The 13849-nt window shown below is 35.8% G+C and overlaps 1 protein-coding gene across 4 annotated transcripts in view; it reads left to right on the plus strand.

Moving 5' to 3' along the window:
* ITPR2 (inositol 1,4,5-trisphosphate receptor type 2) overlaps positions 1-13849 on the plus strand; it is a 533856-nt gene that overhangs the window by 375111 nt on the left and 144896 nt on the right. For all 4 annotated transcript variants that reach the window (XR_012324486.1, XM_019936326.3, XM_033866983.2 and 1 more), the window contains 3 exons: positions 5554-5754; positions 8590-8700; positions 12716-12811. Coding sequence is in view for 3 of the 4 variants with exons in the window: in XM_019936326.3 (XP_019791885.2) it covers positions 5554-5754; positions 8590-8700; positions 12716-12811 (408 nt within the window). In the remaining variant the exon portion in view is untranslated. The remainder of the gene's footprint in view (positions 1-5553; positions 5755-8589; positions 8701-12715; positions 12812-13849) is intronic.

The following is a 13849-nucleotide window of genomic DNA, read 5'->3' on the forward strand; positions in this document are numbered from 1 at the left end:
CTGTATCAATTTACAGTCCCACCAACAGTGCAAGAGGGTTCCCTTATCTCCACACCCTCTCCAGCATTTGTTGTTTGTAGATTTTCTGATGATGCCCACTCTAACTGGTGTGAGGTGATACCTCATTGTAGTTTTGATTTGCATTTCTCTAATAATTAGTGATGTTGAGCAGCTTTTCATGTGCTTCTTGGCCATCTCTATGTCTTCTTTACAGAAATGTCTATTTAGGTCTTCTGCCCATTTTTGGATTGGGTTGTTTGTTTTTTTAATATTGAGCTGCATGAGCTGTTTATATATTTTGGAGATTAATCCTTTGTCCATTGATTCGTTTGCAAAAATTTTCTCCCATTCTGGGGGTTGTCTTTATATTTTGTTTATGGTTTCCTTTGCTGTGCAAAAGCTTTCAAGTTTCATTAGGTCCCATTTGTTTACTTTTGTTTTTATTTCCATTACTATAGGAGGTGGATCGAAAAAGATCTTGCTGTGATTTATGTCAAAGTGTGTTCTTCCTATGTCTTCCTCTACGAGTTTTATAGTGTCCGGTCTTACATTTAGGTCTCGAATCCATTTTGAGTTTATATTTGTGTATGGTGTTAGGGAGTGTTCTAATTTGATTCTTTTCATGTAGCTGTCCAGTTTTCCCAGCACCACTTATTGAAGAGACTCTCTTTTCTCCATTGTATATCCTTGCCTCCTTTGTCATAGATTAGTTGACCATAGGTGTGTGGGTTTATCTCTAGGCTTTCTATCTTGTTCCATTGATCTATGATTCTGTTTTTGTGCCAGTACCATATTATCTTGATTACTGTAGCTTCATAGTATAGTGTGAAGTCAGGGAGTCTGATTCCTCCAGCTCCGTTTTTTTCCCTCAACACTGCTTTGGCTATTCTGGGTCTTTTGTGTCTCCATACAAATTTTAAGATATTTTGTTCTAGTCCTGTGAAAAATGCCATTGGTAATTTGAGAGGGATTGCATTGAATCTGTAGATTGCTTTGGGTAGTATAGTCATTTTCAGAATATTGATTCTTCCAATCCAAGAACATGGTATATCTCTCCATCTGTTGGTATCATCTTTAATTTCTTTCATCAGTGTCTCATAGTTTTCTGCATACAGGACTTTTGTCTCCCTAGGTCGGTTTATTCCTAGGTATTTTATTCTTTTTCTTGCAATGGTAAATGGGAGTGTTTCCTTAATTTCTCTTTCAGATTTTTCATCATTAGTTTATAGGAATGCAAGAGATTTCTGTGCATTAATTTTGTATCCTGCAACTTTACCAGATTCATTGATTAGCTCTAGTAGTTTTCTGGTGGCATCTTTAGGATTTTCTGTGTATAGTATCTTGTCATCTGCAAACAGTGACAGTTTTACTTCTTCTTTTCCAATTTGTGTTCCTTTTATTTCTTTTTCTTCTCTGATTGCTGTGACTAGGACTTCCAAAACTATGTTGAATAAAAGTGGCGAGAGTGGACATCCTTGTCTTCTTCCTGATCTTAGAGGAAATGCTTTCAGTTTTTCACCATTGAGAATGATGTTTTCTGTGGGTTTGTCATATATGGCCTGTATTATGTTGAGGTAGGTTCCCTCTATGCCCACTTTCTGGAGGGTTTTTATCGTAAATGTGTGTTGAATTTTGTCAAAAGCTTTTTCTGCATCTATTGAGATGATCATATGGTTTTTATTCTTCAATTTGTTAAAATGGTGTATCACATTAATTGATTTGCGTATATTGAAGAGTCCTTGCATCCTTGGGATAACCCCACTTGGTCATGGTGTATGATCATTTTAATGTGTTGTTGGATTCTGTTGCTAGTATTTTGTTGAGGATTTTTGCATCTATATTCATCAGTGATATTCGTCTGTAATTTTTTGTTTTTGTTGTATCTTTGTCTGGTTTTAGTATCAGGGTGATGGTGGCCTCATAGAATGAGTTTGGGAGTGTTCCTTCCTCTGCAATTTTTTGGAAGAGTTTGAGAAGGATGGGTGTGAGCTCTTCTCTAAATGTTTGATAGAATTCACCTGTGAAGCCGTCTGGTCCTGGACTTTTGTTTCTTGGAAGATTTTTTATCACAGTTTCAATTTCATTGCTTGTTTTTGGTCTGTTCATATTTTCTACTTCTTCCTGGTTCAGTCTTGGAAGCTTATACCTTTCTAAGAATTTGTCCATTTCTTCCAGGTTGTCCATTTTACTGGCATAGAGTTGCTTGTAGTGGTCTCTTAGGATGCTTTGTATTTCTGCAGTGTCTGTTGTAACTTCTCCTTTTTCATTTCTAATTTTATTAATTTGAGTCCTCTCCCTCTTTTTCTTGATGAGTCTGGCTAATGGTTTATCAATTTTGTTTATCTTCTCAAAGAACCAGCTTTCAGTTTTATTGATCTTTGCTATTGTTTTCTTTGTTTCTATTTCATTTATTTCTTCTCTGATCTTTATGATTTCTTTCCTTCTGCTAATTTTGGGTTTTGTTTGTTCTTTCTCCAGTTCTTTTAGGTGTAAGGTTAGATTATTTGAGATTTTTCTTGTTTCTTGAGGTAGACTTGTATAGCTATAAACTTCCTTCTTAGAACTGCTTTTGCTGCATCCCACAGGTTTTGGATCGTTCTGTTTTCATTGTCATTTGTCTCTAGGTATTTTTTTATTTCCTCTTTGATTTCTTCAATGATCTCTTGGTTATTTAGTAACGTATTGTTTAGCCTCCATGTGTTTATGTTTTTTACTTTTTTTTCCCTGTAATTGATTTCTGATCTCATAGTGTTGTAGTCAGAAAAGATGCTTGATATGATTTCCATTTTCTTAAATTTACTGAGGCTTGATTTGTGACCCAAGATGTGATCTATCCTGGAGAATGTTCTGTGTGCACTTGAGAAGAAAGTGTCATCTGCTGTTTTTGGATGGAATGTCCTATAAATATCAAGTAAATCTATCTAGTCTGTTGTGTCATTTAAAGCTTCTGTTTCCTTATTTATTTTCGTTTTGGATGATCTGTCCATTGGTGTAAATGAGGTGTTCAAGTCCCCCACTATTATTGTGTTACTGTTGATTTCCTCTTTAACAGCTGTTAGCAGTTGCCTTATGTATTGAGGTGCTCCTATGTTGGGTGCATATATATTTATAATTGTTATATCTTCTTCTTGGATTGATCCCCTGATCCTTATGTAGTGTCCTTCCTTGTCTCTTGTAACATTTTTTATTTTGAAGCCTATTTTATCTGATATGAGTATTGCTACTCCATCTTTCTTTTGATTTCCATTTGCATGGACTATCTTTTTCCATCCCCTCACTTTCAGTCTGCATGTTTCCCTAGGTCTGAAGTGGGTCTCTTGTAGACAGCATATATATGGGTCTTGTTTCTGCATCCATTCAGCAAGCCTGTGCCTTTTGGCTGGAGCATTTAATCCATTCACGTTTAAGGTAATTATCGATATGTATGTTCCTATGACCATTTACTTAATTGTTTTGGGTTTGTTTTTGTAGGTCCTTTTCTTCTCTTGTGTTTCCCACTTAGAGAAGTTCCTTTAGCATTTGTTTTAGTGCTGGTTTGGTGGTGCTGAATTCTCTTAGCTTTTGCTTGTCTGTAAATCTTTTGATTTCTCCTTCGAATCTGAATTAGATCCTTGCCGGGTAAGAGTAATCTTGGTTGTAGGTTCTTCCCTTTCATCACTTTAAGTATATCATGCCACTGCTTTCTGGCTTGTAGAGTTTCTGCTGAGAAATCAGCTGTTAATCTTATGGGAATTCCCTTGTATGTTGTCATTTTTCCCTTGCTGCTTTTAATAATTTTTCTTTGTCTTTAATTTTTGCCAATTTGATTAGTGTGTGTCTCAGTGTGTTTCTCCTTGGGTTTATCCTATATGGAACTCTCTGCGCTTCCTGGACTTGGGTGGCTATTTCCTTTCCCATGTTAGGGATGTTTTCGACTATAATCTCTCCAAATATTTTCTTTGGTCCTTTTTCTCTCTCTTCTCATTCTGGACCCCTATAATGCGAATGTTGTTGCGTTTAATGTTGTCCCAGAGGTCTCTTAGTCTGTCTTCATTTCTTTTCATTCTTTTTTATTTATTCTGTTCCGCAGCAGTGAGTTCCACCATTCTGTCATCCAGGTTACTTATCTGTTCTTCTGCCTCAGTTATTCTGCTATTGATTCCCTCTAGTGTAGTTTTCATTTCAGTTATTGTATTGTTCATCTCTGTTTGTTTGTTCTTTAATTCTTCTGGGTCTTTGTTAAACATTTCTTTCATCTTCTCGATCTTTGCCTCCATTCCTTTCCCGAGGTCCTGGATCATGTTCATTATTGTTATTCTGAATTCTTTTTCTGGAAGGTTGCCTGTCTCCACTTCATTTAATTGTTTTTCTGGGGTTTTATCTTGTTCCTTCATCTGGTACATAGCCCTCTGCCTTTTCATCTTGTCTATCTTTCTGTGAATGTGGTGTTTGTTCCACAGGCTGCAGGATTGTAGTTCTTGCTTCTGTTGTCTGCCCTCTGCAGAAGTTGGTTCTTTAAAGAAGATCGGTAAGATTCTTATTCCCTCAGCAATACATATGGAAACTCCTCTATGCTGTCATATAGTTTGCTGTAACCTCTCACCTCTAGCAGGAGCACTGAGACCGTGGGGATGCTTATCCATGGCATTGAGTGGACAGAATGCATAATCTCTCGATAGACTTGGTTCTAGAGAGGGTCCCCCCGCTGGCTGCCGATTCAGTTCCTGCGGGGCCCCAGCTACTCCAGCTACTGGGCCGCATTTGTCAGCAAGCGGGCAAGGTCTCGAAATCACTCTAACAGGTTGTGTTTCCTTCCAGACATTTTTATGCACATATAAGCATACTGATCTGTACATGTAAACCTTTAAAAAAATACACACACAATATAATGGTCTTCCACTTACTTTTATCATTTACTAATATATCTTATTACTAAATTACTTATTACTAGATTATGTTTATATCAGTACATATTGAAGTACCTCATTCTTAGAGCTTCAATATATTCCAGTGTTTGGATGTACATTTATTTATTAAATCAGTCACATTGTGATGGGTATGGTGCGGTTTCCAGTTTGGGCTGTTATAAGCAGTATGCGGTGAACCTCTTTGCAGTCGTATGTTAACTGAAAATATTGATAGATGCTTCCAAGTTGCCCTCCATAATGGTTGCATCATTTACTGTTTGAAGCTACACTGTTTATAAGGGATCATTTAGTTGAATATTTGATTTCTTCTTTCCCTAATGAATTTCTTTCCAGTTTCTTTTTCCTTCTTTTCCTACTACCTATTGTTTTTGTCCTTTGTATATAGTTTTAAGACAATGATGTTGAGAAATATTTGTTATGAACCATACTGATAAATATAGATGCTTGGGAAAAAAATGCATCTTTTATTTCTTAAACCCAGGAGAAATTTAATAAATGTAAATACTTCCAAATAAATAGCCATTCCATTCCACATTACCACGGGGATCCTCTCGAGTTAGAAAAACACTCCTATGGAGAGAACTAAAAACAATTATCACAGTGATTTTTTTTTTAATGCTTCAGGTATGCTTTCTTTTGCCTTTAGAATTTCTTGAGGAATCAAAACAACAAAACAAATTACAACCTTGTCTGTGAGACCCTTCAGTTTTTGGACTGCATTTGTGGAAGTACGACGGGTGGCCTGGGCCTCTTGGGTCTCTACATCAATGAGAAGAATGTAGTGCTGGTCAACCAGACTCTGGAGAGCTTGACTGAGTATTGCCAGGGCCCGTGCCATGAAAATCAGGTAACTGTGAAAGCAGCCCTTCACGCACAAGTATTCTGACCAGTCAGCAAAAGGATCAGATTGGTGAAGGAGCCAAGCTTTGTGTGCCTGTAAAAGACCTTTCTTCTTGCTTTGCCAGATAGTTTTACCTTCCTAACAAAACATACAAAGACTGAATTATGGACTAACAAATACTATGCCATATTTTAATTTAATTTCACCTTAAAAGGAAATTCCCATGAAAATATTCCAGATAAAAATCAGAGTTATCAAAAAACGTTAAATACGTTTTTTTCATCATTGATCAGTTTTCATCTTTAGTCAATCTTTCTAGGATTTGTGGCATCAACTCCCATTGGTTTCTTCGGCTCCACTGCAGTGGGTTGTGTATATTATCTCCTTCATATTCACAGTAAACTTATGAAATATGTAATAGTGCTTCCATTTTGCTGATGAATAGGTTCTGACTCAGAAATCAAGTGGTGTTCCAGAGTCTCAGAGTAACCGAATCTGTACGTTGTAGGGCCATTCTTAAAACTGAGGACTTGGGCTTCCCTGGTGGCGCAGTGGTTGAGAGTCCACCTGCCGATGCAGGGGACATGGGTTCGTGCCCTGGTCCGGGAAGATCCCCCATGCCGCGGAGCGGCTGGGCCCGTGAGCCATGGACACTGAGCCTGCGCGTCTGGAGCCTGTGCTCCGCAACGGGAGAGGCCACAACAGTGAGAGGCCCGTGTACCGCAAAAACAAACAAACAAACAAAAACTGAGGACTTGTGGTTTAGTCTAGAGTGCGCTTTTAACTGTATTACATTTTCCAGGGCAAGGTTTCGACTCCTTTTTCCAGAATGTTTGTCTCTGATTCCATTTTCTTGGATATCACAGTCACATAGAAGGAGTAGACAGTAGAACACTTGGACTAGTAAAGTGGGGGGCACCCTGGAATTTACTGACTGTTCACATCTACACAGGTTGTTACAGGGCTACCATCACAAGCATGGATCCACCCTGGAAGGAAGAGTTTTCAAGTCACAGACATTTCTGGATATTAATTTTAAAAAAGCCATTGAGACCAAATATCAGTGCTTAATATAGAAAAGTGAAAAAAGTAATTTGCTTTTCTATTGTGAATTATATGATGTATATGTACAAAAATGCACACACACATACATGTAAATGCATAAGTATGTAGAACAAAAACGCAATTATTGATGTAAATAATTTGTTAGGGGCATACTTCTTCCCCCCCCATAATATGCACGTGACATGGTGAGAGAGTTTGTGGATTTTGCTCTGTGTTATATTTCCCTCTCCTAGGGCAACGATACAAGAAAACCTAACTGTTGATTTAAAGTTAAGGAAATACATGCAAATTCAAAGATTTGGTTTTGTTGTTGGTTAAAATCATGTATAACAGAAAACAGGTATTCTCCACTCTTGGTTTTTTACTAAATCAGGTAAGCTCTAAAAGTAGAAATTAATAATAAAATAGCGTGAATCCTGTATACTCTGGAAATATACTTACTCTGAACCCCGTGCTCTGGAAGTGTGTGGAAAGAAAGAAAGTGACTAGCAAATTCCGGACACAGTCTGCAAATTGATTCCCTCTAAGTTTAGCAAACATTTTAACAATCAGAAGAACCTCCGGAGATGTAGAAGACAGATGGAAAACACCTCTCTTGGGTGTCAGGGGAGTAAAAATTTCCTTATATGAAGGGAGAAACGAAGCCCATTCTGAAAAATAACAGTCCTTTCAGAGTCACCTTGATTTTACTCTTTCTCATTTATCTTACCTGGGTTTCAATTTTTCAGACACCTTGACAGTGGGTGCTGTGTGGTAAGCTGTAGTTCCACAAACTCCAACCCACAAGTTCCTGATTTTCAAGTCCTATAAAATGAATTAAATTCGGAGTCCTAGCACAGTAGACCCTAACCTTCAAAATACTGACATTTATCTCTCAGGATTTTTTTTTTTTTTTTTTTGCGGTACACGCGGGCCTCTCACTGTTGTGGCCTCTCCCGTTGCGGAGCACAGGCTCCGGACGCGCAGGCTCAGCGGCCATGGCTCACGGGCCCAGCTGCTCCTCGGCATGTGGGATCTTCCCAGACCGGGTCACGAACCCATGTCCCCTGCATCAGCAGGCAGACTCTCAACCACTGCACCACCAGGGAAGCCCCTCTCAGGATATTTTATAAGCTTTTCTCAAGTCAGATTCCTCTGTGAATCACTTAAGTTTGAGGAATCTTCTGACCTTTTCCCTCAACCACCATAATTGACAAGATGTCTCCAAAACATCAGGAGGTGCCTGTATTCCCTGTCTGCTGCCACAGTGATCAACAGCATCACTTGTTACTCATTTAGCATTAAGTAGCAGATAAATGAAGTTGCTACATCATTTCCAGTAAAGTTTACTTACAAACCTTGGACATAAGGGGCGCATTCCTTTTGTAAATAGGAATATTCTCTTAGCCTGGATAGATCAGATCTTAAAATTCTAAATTTAAGGAATTCCTCTAATGAAGGGCATATTAAAATTTAGTGACTGAGTGTTTTACTTAACCATTGTTTTTTGAAATTCTATTAAAATGGTTCATTGAAAAGATACCTGTTCCATACAATGTCTATCTCTATGTTCTTCATACAAAGCCATTTAGCTAATACTAATCAACTAATAGACTCCATGCAAAAGAATAAGTTAAAGTTAAACCTTTGAGTTATCTTAGACTTAATCTCAAAGTTAAATTTTAATTATATTTTAAAAGTCGAAAGGCTAAGGTGATTCTGTAATTTTATGTCATGGCTTCTAGCGCACTTATGTCGTACATAGAGTGTTATTTTATAAACATTTTTTTTTCCTAGACATGTATTGCTACTCATGAATCTAATGGGATTGATATCATCATTGCTTTGATTCTAAATGACATAAACCCTCTTGGTAAATATCGAATGGACCTGGTGCTCCAACTAAAGGTAGAGTAAATCCACTATTCGGGGGGAGAAGTGACATTCTCTATATAAAACTCCCTTTCAGAGTTGACTCTAAATCTTCAAGTAGGTCTTGTAAAAAGCAAGGTATTATCGTATTTTCAGCTAATGAATTGGCAGAAAGGGATAGTTAAAGCACCGTGAGCGCTAAATTCCTGATAGTGTCAAATAAGATTTGAGATAATGTTAGTTGGAGGGTACTTTACTGGAAGTGTTTTTAAGCAGCCACTTTGTTTTGCTGTTTTTCTTCTGCTTTTATTTTCTATTTTTCATTATATAGAGGAGGAAAAGGTTCTGAACATTCACTATCCCATATATTTTTAAGTCGTCTTGACTACAGAATTCTATCTAGCAAGTCACGATTAATGAGACTATGTCAGAGGAGGGCTGCATTTTAGTTTTATGTCTCTCTACTTTCTAAAAGTTGTTTTCTTTTATTATATCTTAGAATCTTATTTTTTTCCCAAATAAGCTAAGCCATTTTCACACTCCCTTTGAGGAGGTGCTTCAACTTAAACCATGCGCATACTTCCCAGCAGTTCCATTGATCAGAGGTCAGGAGCACAATGGCATTTTGAAAAAAATTTCTTCAACTTTTTGTTCAAGTAGAAACAGATAAATGAATATACACAAGAAACGATATAATCCCAAATATAAAGGCATGCTATTCAATTGAGATGAATTATTAAAGACCACATATGTTTAGTGTTAAACAGGTTTAAAAATCATTGGTTAAATAAAATTTTTCTGTAAAGACAGGTCGATCCAATATCATAGAATAAAGTTTAACTTTTTAAAGGATAAATTTATGGCCAAGAAGAATAGAAGTGATATTTCTATAATTATGTTTCTAAATATAGATTTAGATATATAACGGAATATATATTATATATATGTCCTACTTATGTGGAGATTGTGCTAATGGCTCTTAATAAGCAAACAAAGAGATAAGTGAACTATTTTCATTTGCAATATATATAATCTTTGGGTATGTATCTTCATAGATTAGAAAGAAGGTGATCCTTATGTAGATTGAACGTGTGTCCTTTTCCTAATTAGCTTCATGCTTCACTTAGTAAAAACAGCCTAGGCCTATATAACAGACAGCTTAATTTGAATTACTAGAAAAAAATTATTATATCTTGAATTCATTTTTAACCATAATTCATAAAGAAACAGGCTTTTAAAATTCTTTATTTACCTAGAGACTCTACCTTTAAATCTCTCTCTCTCTTTTTTTTTTTTTTTTTTGGCCATGCCACGAGGCTTGTGGGATCTTAGTTCCTCAACTACTAGGATTGAACCTGGGCCCTCGGCAGTGAAAGTACAGAGTCTAAATCTAACCACTGGTCCTCCAGGGAAGTCCCTAAGTCTCACTCTTAATTGACATAACTTAATGGGGAAAATACTGAAGGATTTGTCAAAGTATAGGCATACAGATTATTTACAAATCCAGACCTATGTAAAAAAACCTAAATTAAATGATGGGGTGTGTGACTTAACAGTACAAAGATACTCTTGGCTATTCAAATGGAAATCTTTTTTGAAAAAGGGTCATTTAAAATTTCATTTATGTTTCTAGGCATAATTTATATATACCTTTTCAAAATATGACAGTTGGATAGATCAAGGTATGTATAAAATACAAAATGAATGAATTTGACTTGAAATATTCATAGTTTTCTACTTAAAGAAAGAGGTGAGTGTACATTTCTACACAATCCATGAGGCTTTGTACATAATGGCCAATATGAGAACAATGTTTGTAAGACAGAATGATATAGTATATCGGCAAATTTTAGAAGGTATAGGTAGTATGCTTTTAATTATAAATTCTCCAGAACATTATAGAGATTCCATATTAAAAATGTTAAGGTTTTATTTTATACCATCCACCCTTAAATTTATACTTAACCAGTTATAATTTTAAGTATATTTAACTTTACTAATTTGCTATACCATTTTATGAATTTTCTGATACATATATCTTGTCCCTTTTAATTTATATTTCATAACTGATCTGGGACTATAAAGTGCTAAATTTATAAATAGGTAGGTTTTTTGTTACTATTGTTGGTTTTTTGTTTTTTGTTTTTCTTCTAAGGACTCCAGCTTCCTTTGGAAGAAAATCCTCTATTAACACACATGAATTTGATTTCTAAGCATATATAGGCTCTTGTACTTTCAAACTGATTCAAATTTCAGTAAGTCATTTACAAGATTTCTGTTCCTCCAACATAGTATGAAAAAGATTGGTCAGAAAAAATACCGTATTGCCAATAGCATTCTGAAATCGGATGTATTTTTAAGCTATTACGTATTGGGCCTGCTGAGTGAGGTTCATTAGAGAGTACTGTTAGCGTTGCCAGGGTTTTAGTTTTCAATTCTATGGGGTCAATTAATATTGCTCTAAGGATCTAAGCTCTCCACTAACACTGGAGCCTTATTTTTTTAGGTATGTTGTTTATATGGGATGCTAGGTTATAAAAAAGGAATTTTAGGATTAGTACAAATCTGTAAAAATTGAAAATGGAACAGAAAAAATAATGCTACCTTTCCCACAAAATCCTAACATCTTTTTAGGATGGGTTAGTGACGTTGGTATCATCATCACCATCACATTATCATCATCGTTACTAATATTAGCCATTTAATCAATAGGCTGTATTTCTGAAAGAAAAATAGTTGGGTAGAATTTGGTATTAAAAATATCCAGTGTAGTTAATTTGCACAACTTTAACAAAATTTGTATTGTGAATGCCTGCATCACCAAACAACTGATTCAATTTAAGTTTTCATCCCGTAAGATGTTAATTTTGAGTCACTAAGAAGCATCTTAGAGCCATTTGGCTCTGCGTGTGTGGAGGATGAGATTTTTATCTAAGTGAATATTACAAAAACACTATAGAAATATCTCCCAGGTCGTGTTTATCATCTTGCAGTGTGCCACAATTCTAGGGCAGTGCTATTGAAAACACAGTATAAAGAAACATCATTCCAGGGACTTCCCTGGTGGTCCAGTGGTTAAGACTTCACCTTCCAGTGTAGGGGGTGCGGGTTTGATCCCTGGTTGGGGAGCTAAGATCCCACATGCCTTGCGGCCAAAAAACCAAAACTTAAAACAGAAGCAATATTGTAACAAATTCAATAAAGACTTTAAAAAAAAAAAAAAAGAAACATCATTCCAAATGTCGAGGATATTGTACTTTGCGTTGCAAGATGGTGTATAACTATGTTGTACCCGTTTTGGGTAATAAATTGGCTGTATCAAAAACATTTCTGATTTCAATATGTAAGCGTGTTTGAGACAATATATTTATAAACTAAATTAGAAAACACCAAAGACAACATAAGCTGTTTTTATTCTCTGTTAAACAGAAATAGAAAATATTATTCTTCTACAACCCAGATGGTAAAAATGTTGCATATATGCTACCATGTAGGGAGACTAGTAAACTGTTATCAATAAATATTTTGTTTCTAACTCATGAATTTAGAATTTTATAGATTACTTTTCACTAATTATCGCTCAAATTTATTTAAAATTTTGATTTGCTAGTGTGTGTTAATGTTTCGTGTTAAAACAATTATGCTAAATTCTTTGTAAATTATATGCCATTTTTGTGGAATATGTCGTTGATTCTGGTGTCTTGTTAAAGTTTCATCATAGAAATGCCTATTTAGGAAATAGTCAAGGAAGATATGATTAGATTTTAATGTATTATATATAAACTCAATTTTGTGTTTAAAATTCCTTTTCACCAATATTTAAAATATCCTTTGTAACATCTCTCTCATATTCATTATTTTTATTTTGTGTTAACAATAAAGTAAAATACTCTATTTTAAAATGTTAATAAGCCAAACTAAATTAGCAGTTTAAAATTCTGCTTGATTTTAAAAAAAAATAGTCCTGATAATCTCAATTAAAACAAATTGAGGGGATCATTAATCCATGAAATAGACCTTTCATGTGTATCAACTCAATCTGTATCTCTAGAACAATGCCTCCAAGCTTTTGCTGGCCATCATGGAAAGTAGACATGACAGTGAGAATGCAGAAAGAATTCTATTTAACATGAGACCCAGAGAACTGGTAAGAAAACTTTTGAAAGCTGTGTTAATAATGTGTAACCTAAAAGTGATAATTTATAGTGTGCATGTCAGGGGAAATGTCTGCTGGCTTTCACTGCTCTACCAAGGCACCATGGCACATCAAGACCTGCTATTACAAGTACCTCAGAAGCCCCATGATAGCGAAGGCCTGTGTGATTTGGGTCCTGATTTCTTCATTGGCTTTATCCACTTTAAGTGCTTTTCTTAACTAGATTTTCACACTTGCCTAAACTATCTGCAAATTATTTTTTGCCAGAAAAAAATTTTGCTTTAGTTTTTGTATTGGAATATAGGTGAGGAAGGTATATAAAAATGTTTGTACCCCTCAAAAATTTGATTTATACCTCTTTCTGAAAATAAAAACAAAATAAATCTCTTTGGTAATTGTTCTTATTAATAAAATGTTACACAGTACTCAGCCTAGAGGAAACTGTGTGGAGACCTGCTGGGAATTCCACAGAGATCATTAGTGTGTCTTCCTATTGTAGAAGTTACATTTTCCTCCTCACTTGTGACATGGAAATTATGAAGAAATATCACCATGCTTTAAAATCATTGGGTTTCAAAAGCATTGAGAACATTCTCGAACCGTATAAGCCAGTGCCCCAATGACTAAGTCCCAGTCTTATAAACACCATTGTTGGTGCTATGGGGAAACCTGTGAAGGCACTCTTTTGCTCTCTTTAATAGTAAGGGATGGATTCAAAGAAGGCAGATAAAGAGAAAGATAAGATGCAGTTTGATTTAACATACATTTAATGAGAGCATAGGACCTGCAAAAAACAAAAACAAAAAACTCCATCCATGGAAGGCAGTGGGCTAAGAGGAGCAAGGCGTTCCTTATTCTTATGCTTAAATGGAGCGGTGAGTTATATATTCGTTCGACAATATCTCTGCACAATAGCCCTTTGAAAATACCATTTCCTTTGCCTACAACATTTTTATCCCATCATCTACTTCTTGCCTGAGTTAGTGCCCCTGCCCTATGCTTGCTGAGTGTCTCACAGTTGTGTTGGCC

This window comes from Tursiops truncatus, chromosome 11 (genome assembly GCF_011762595.2).
Source record: "Tursiops truncatus isolate mTurTru1 chromosome 11, mTurTru1.mat.Y, whole genome shotgun sequence".
Taxonomy (NCBI): domain Eukaryota; kingdom Metazoa; phylum Chordata; class Mammalia; order Artiodactyla; family Delphinidae; genus Tursiops; species Tursiops truncatus.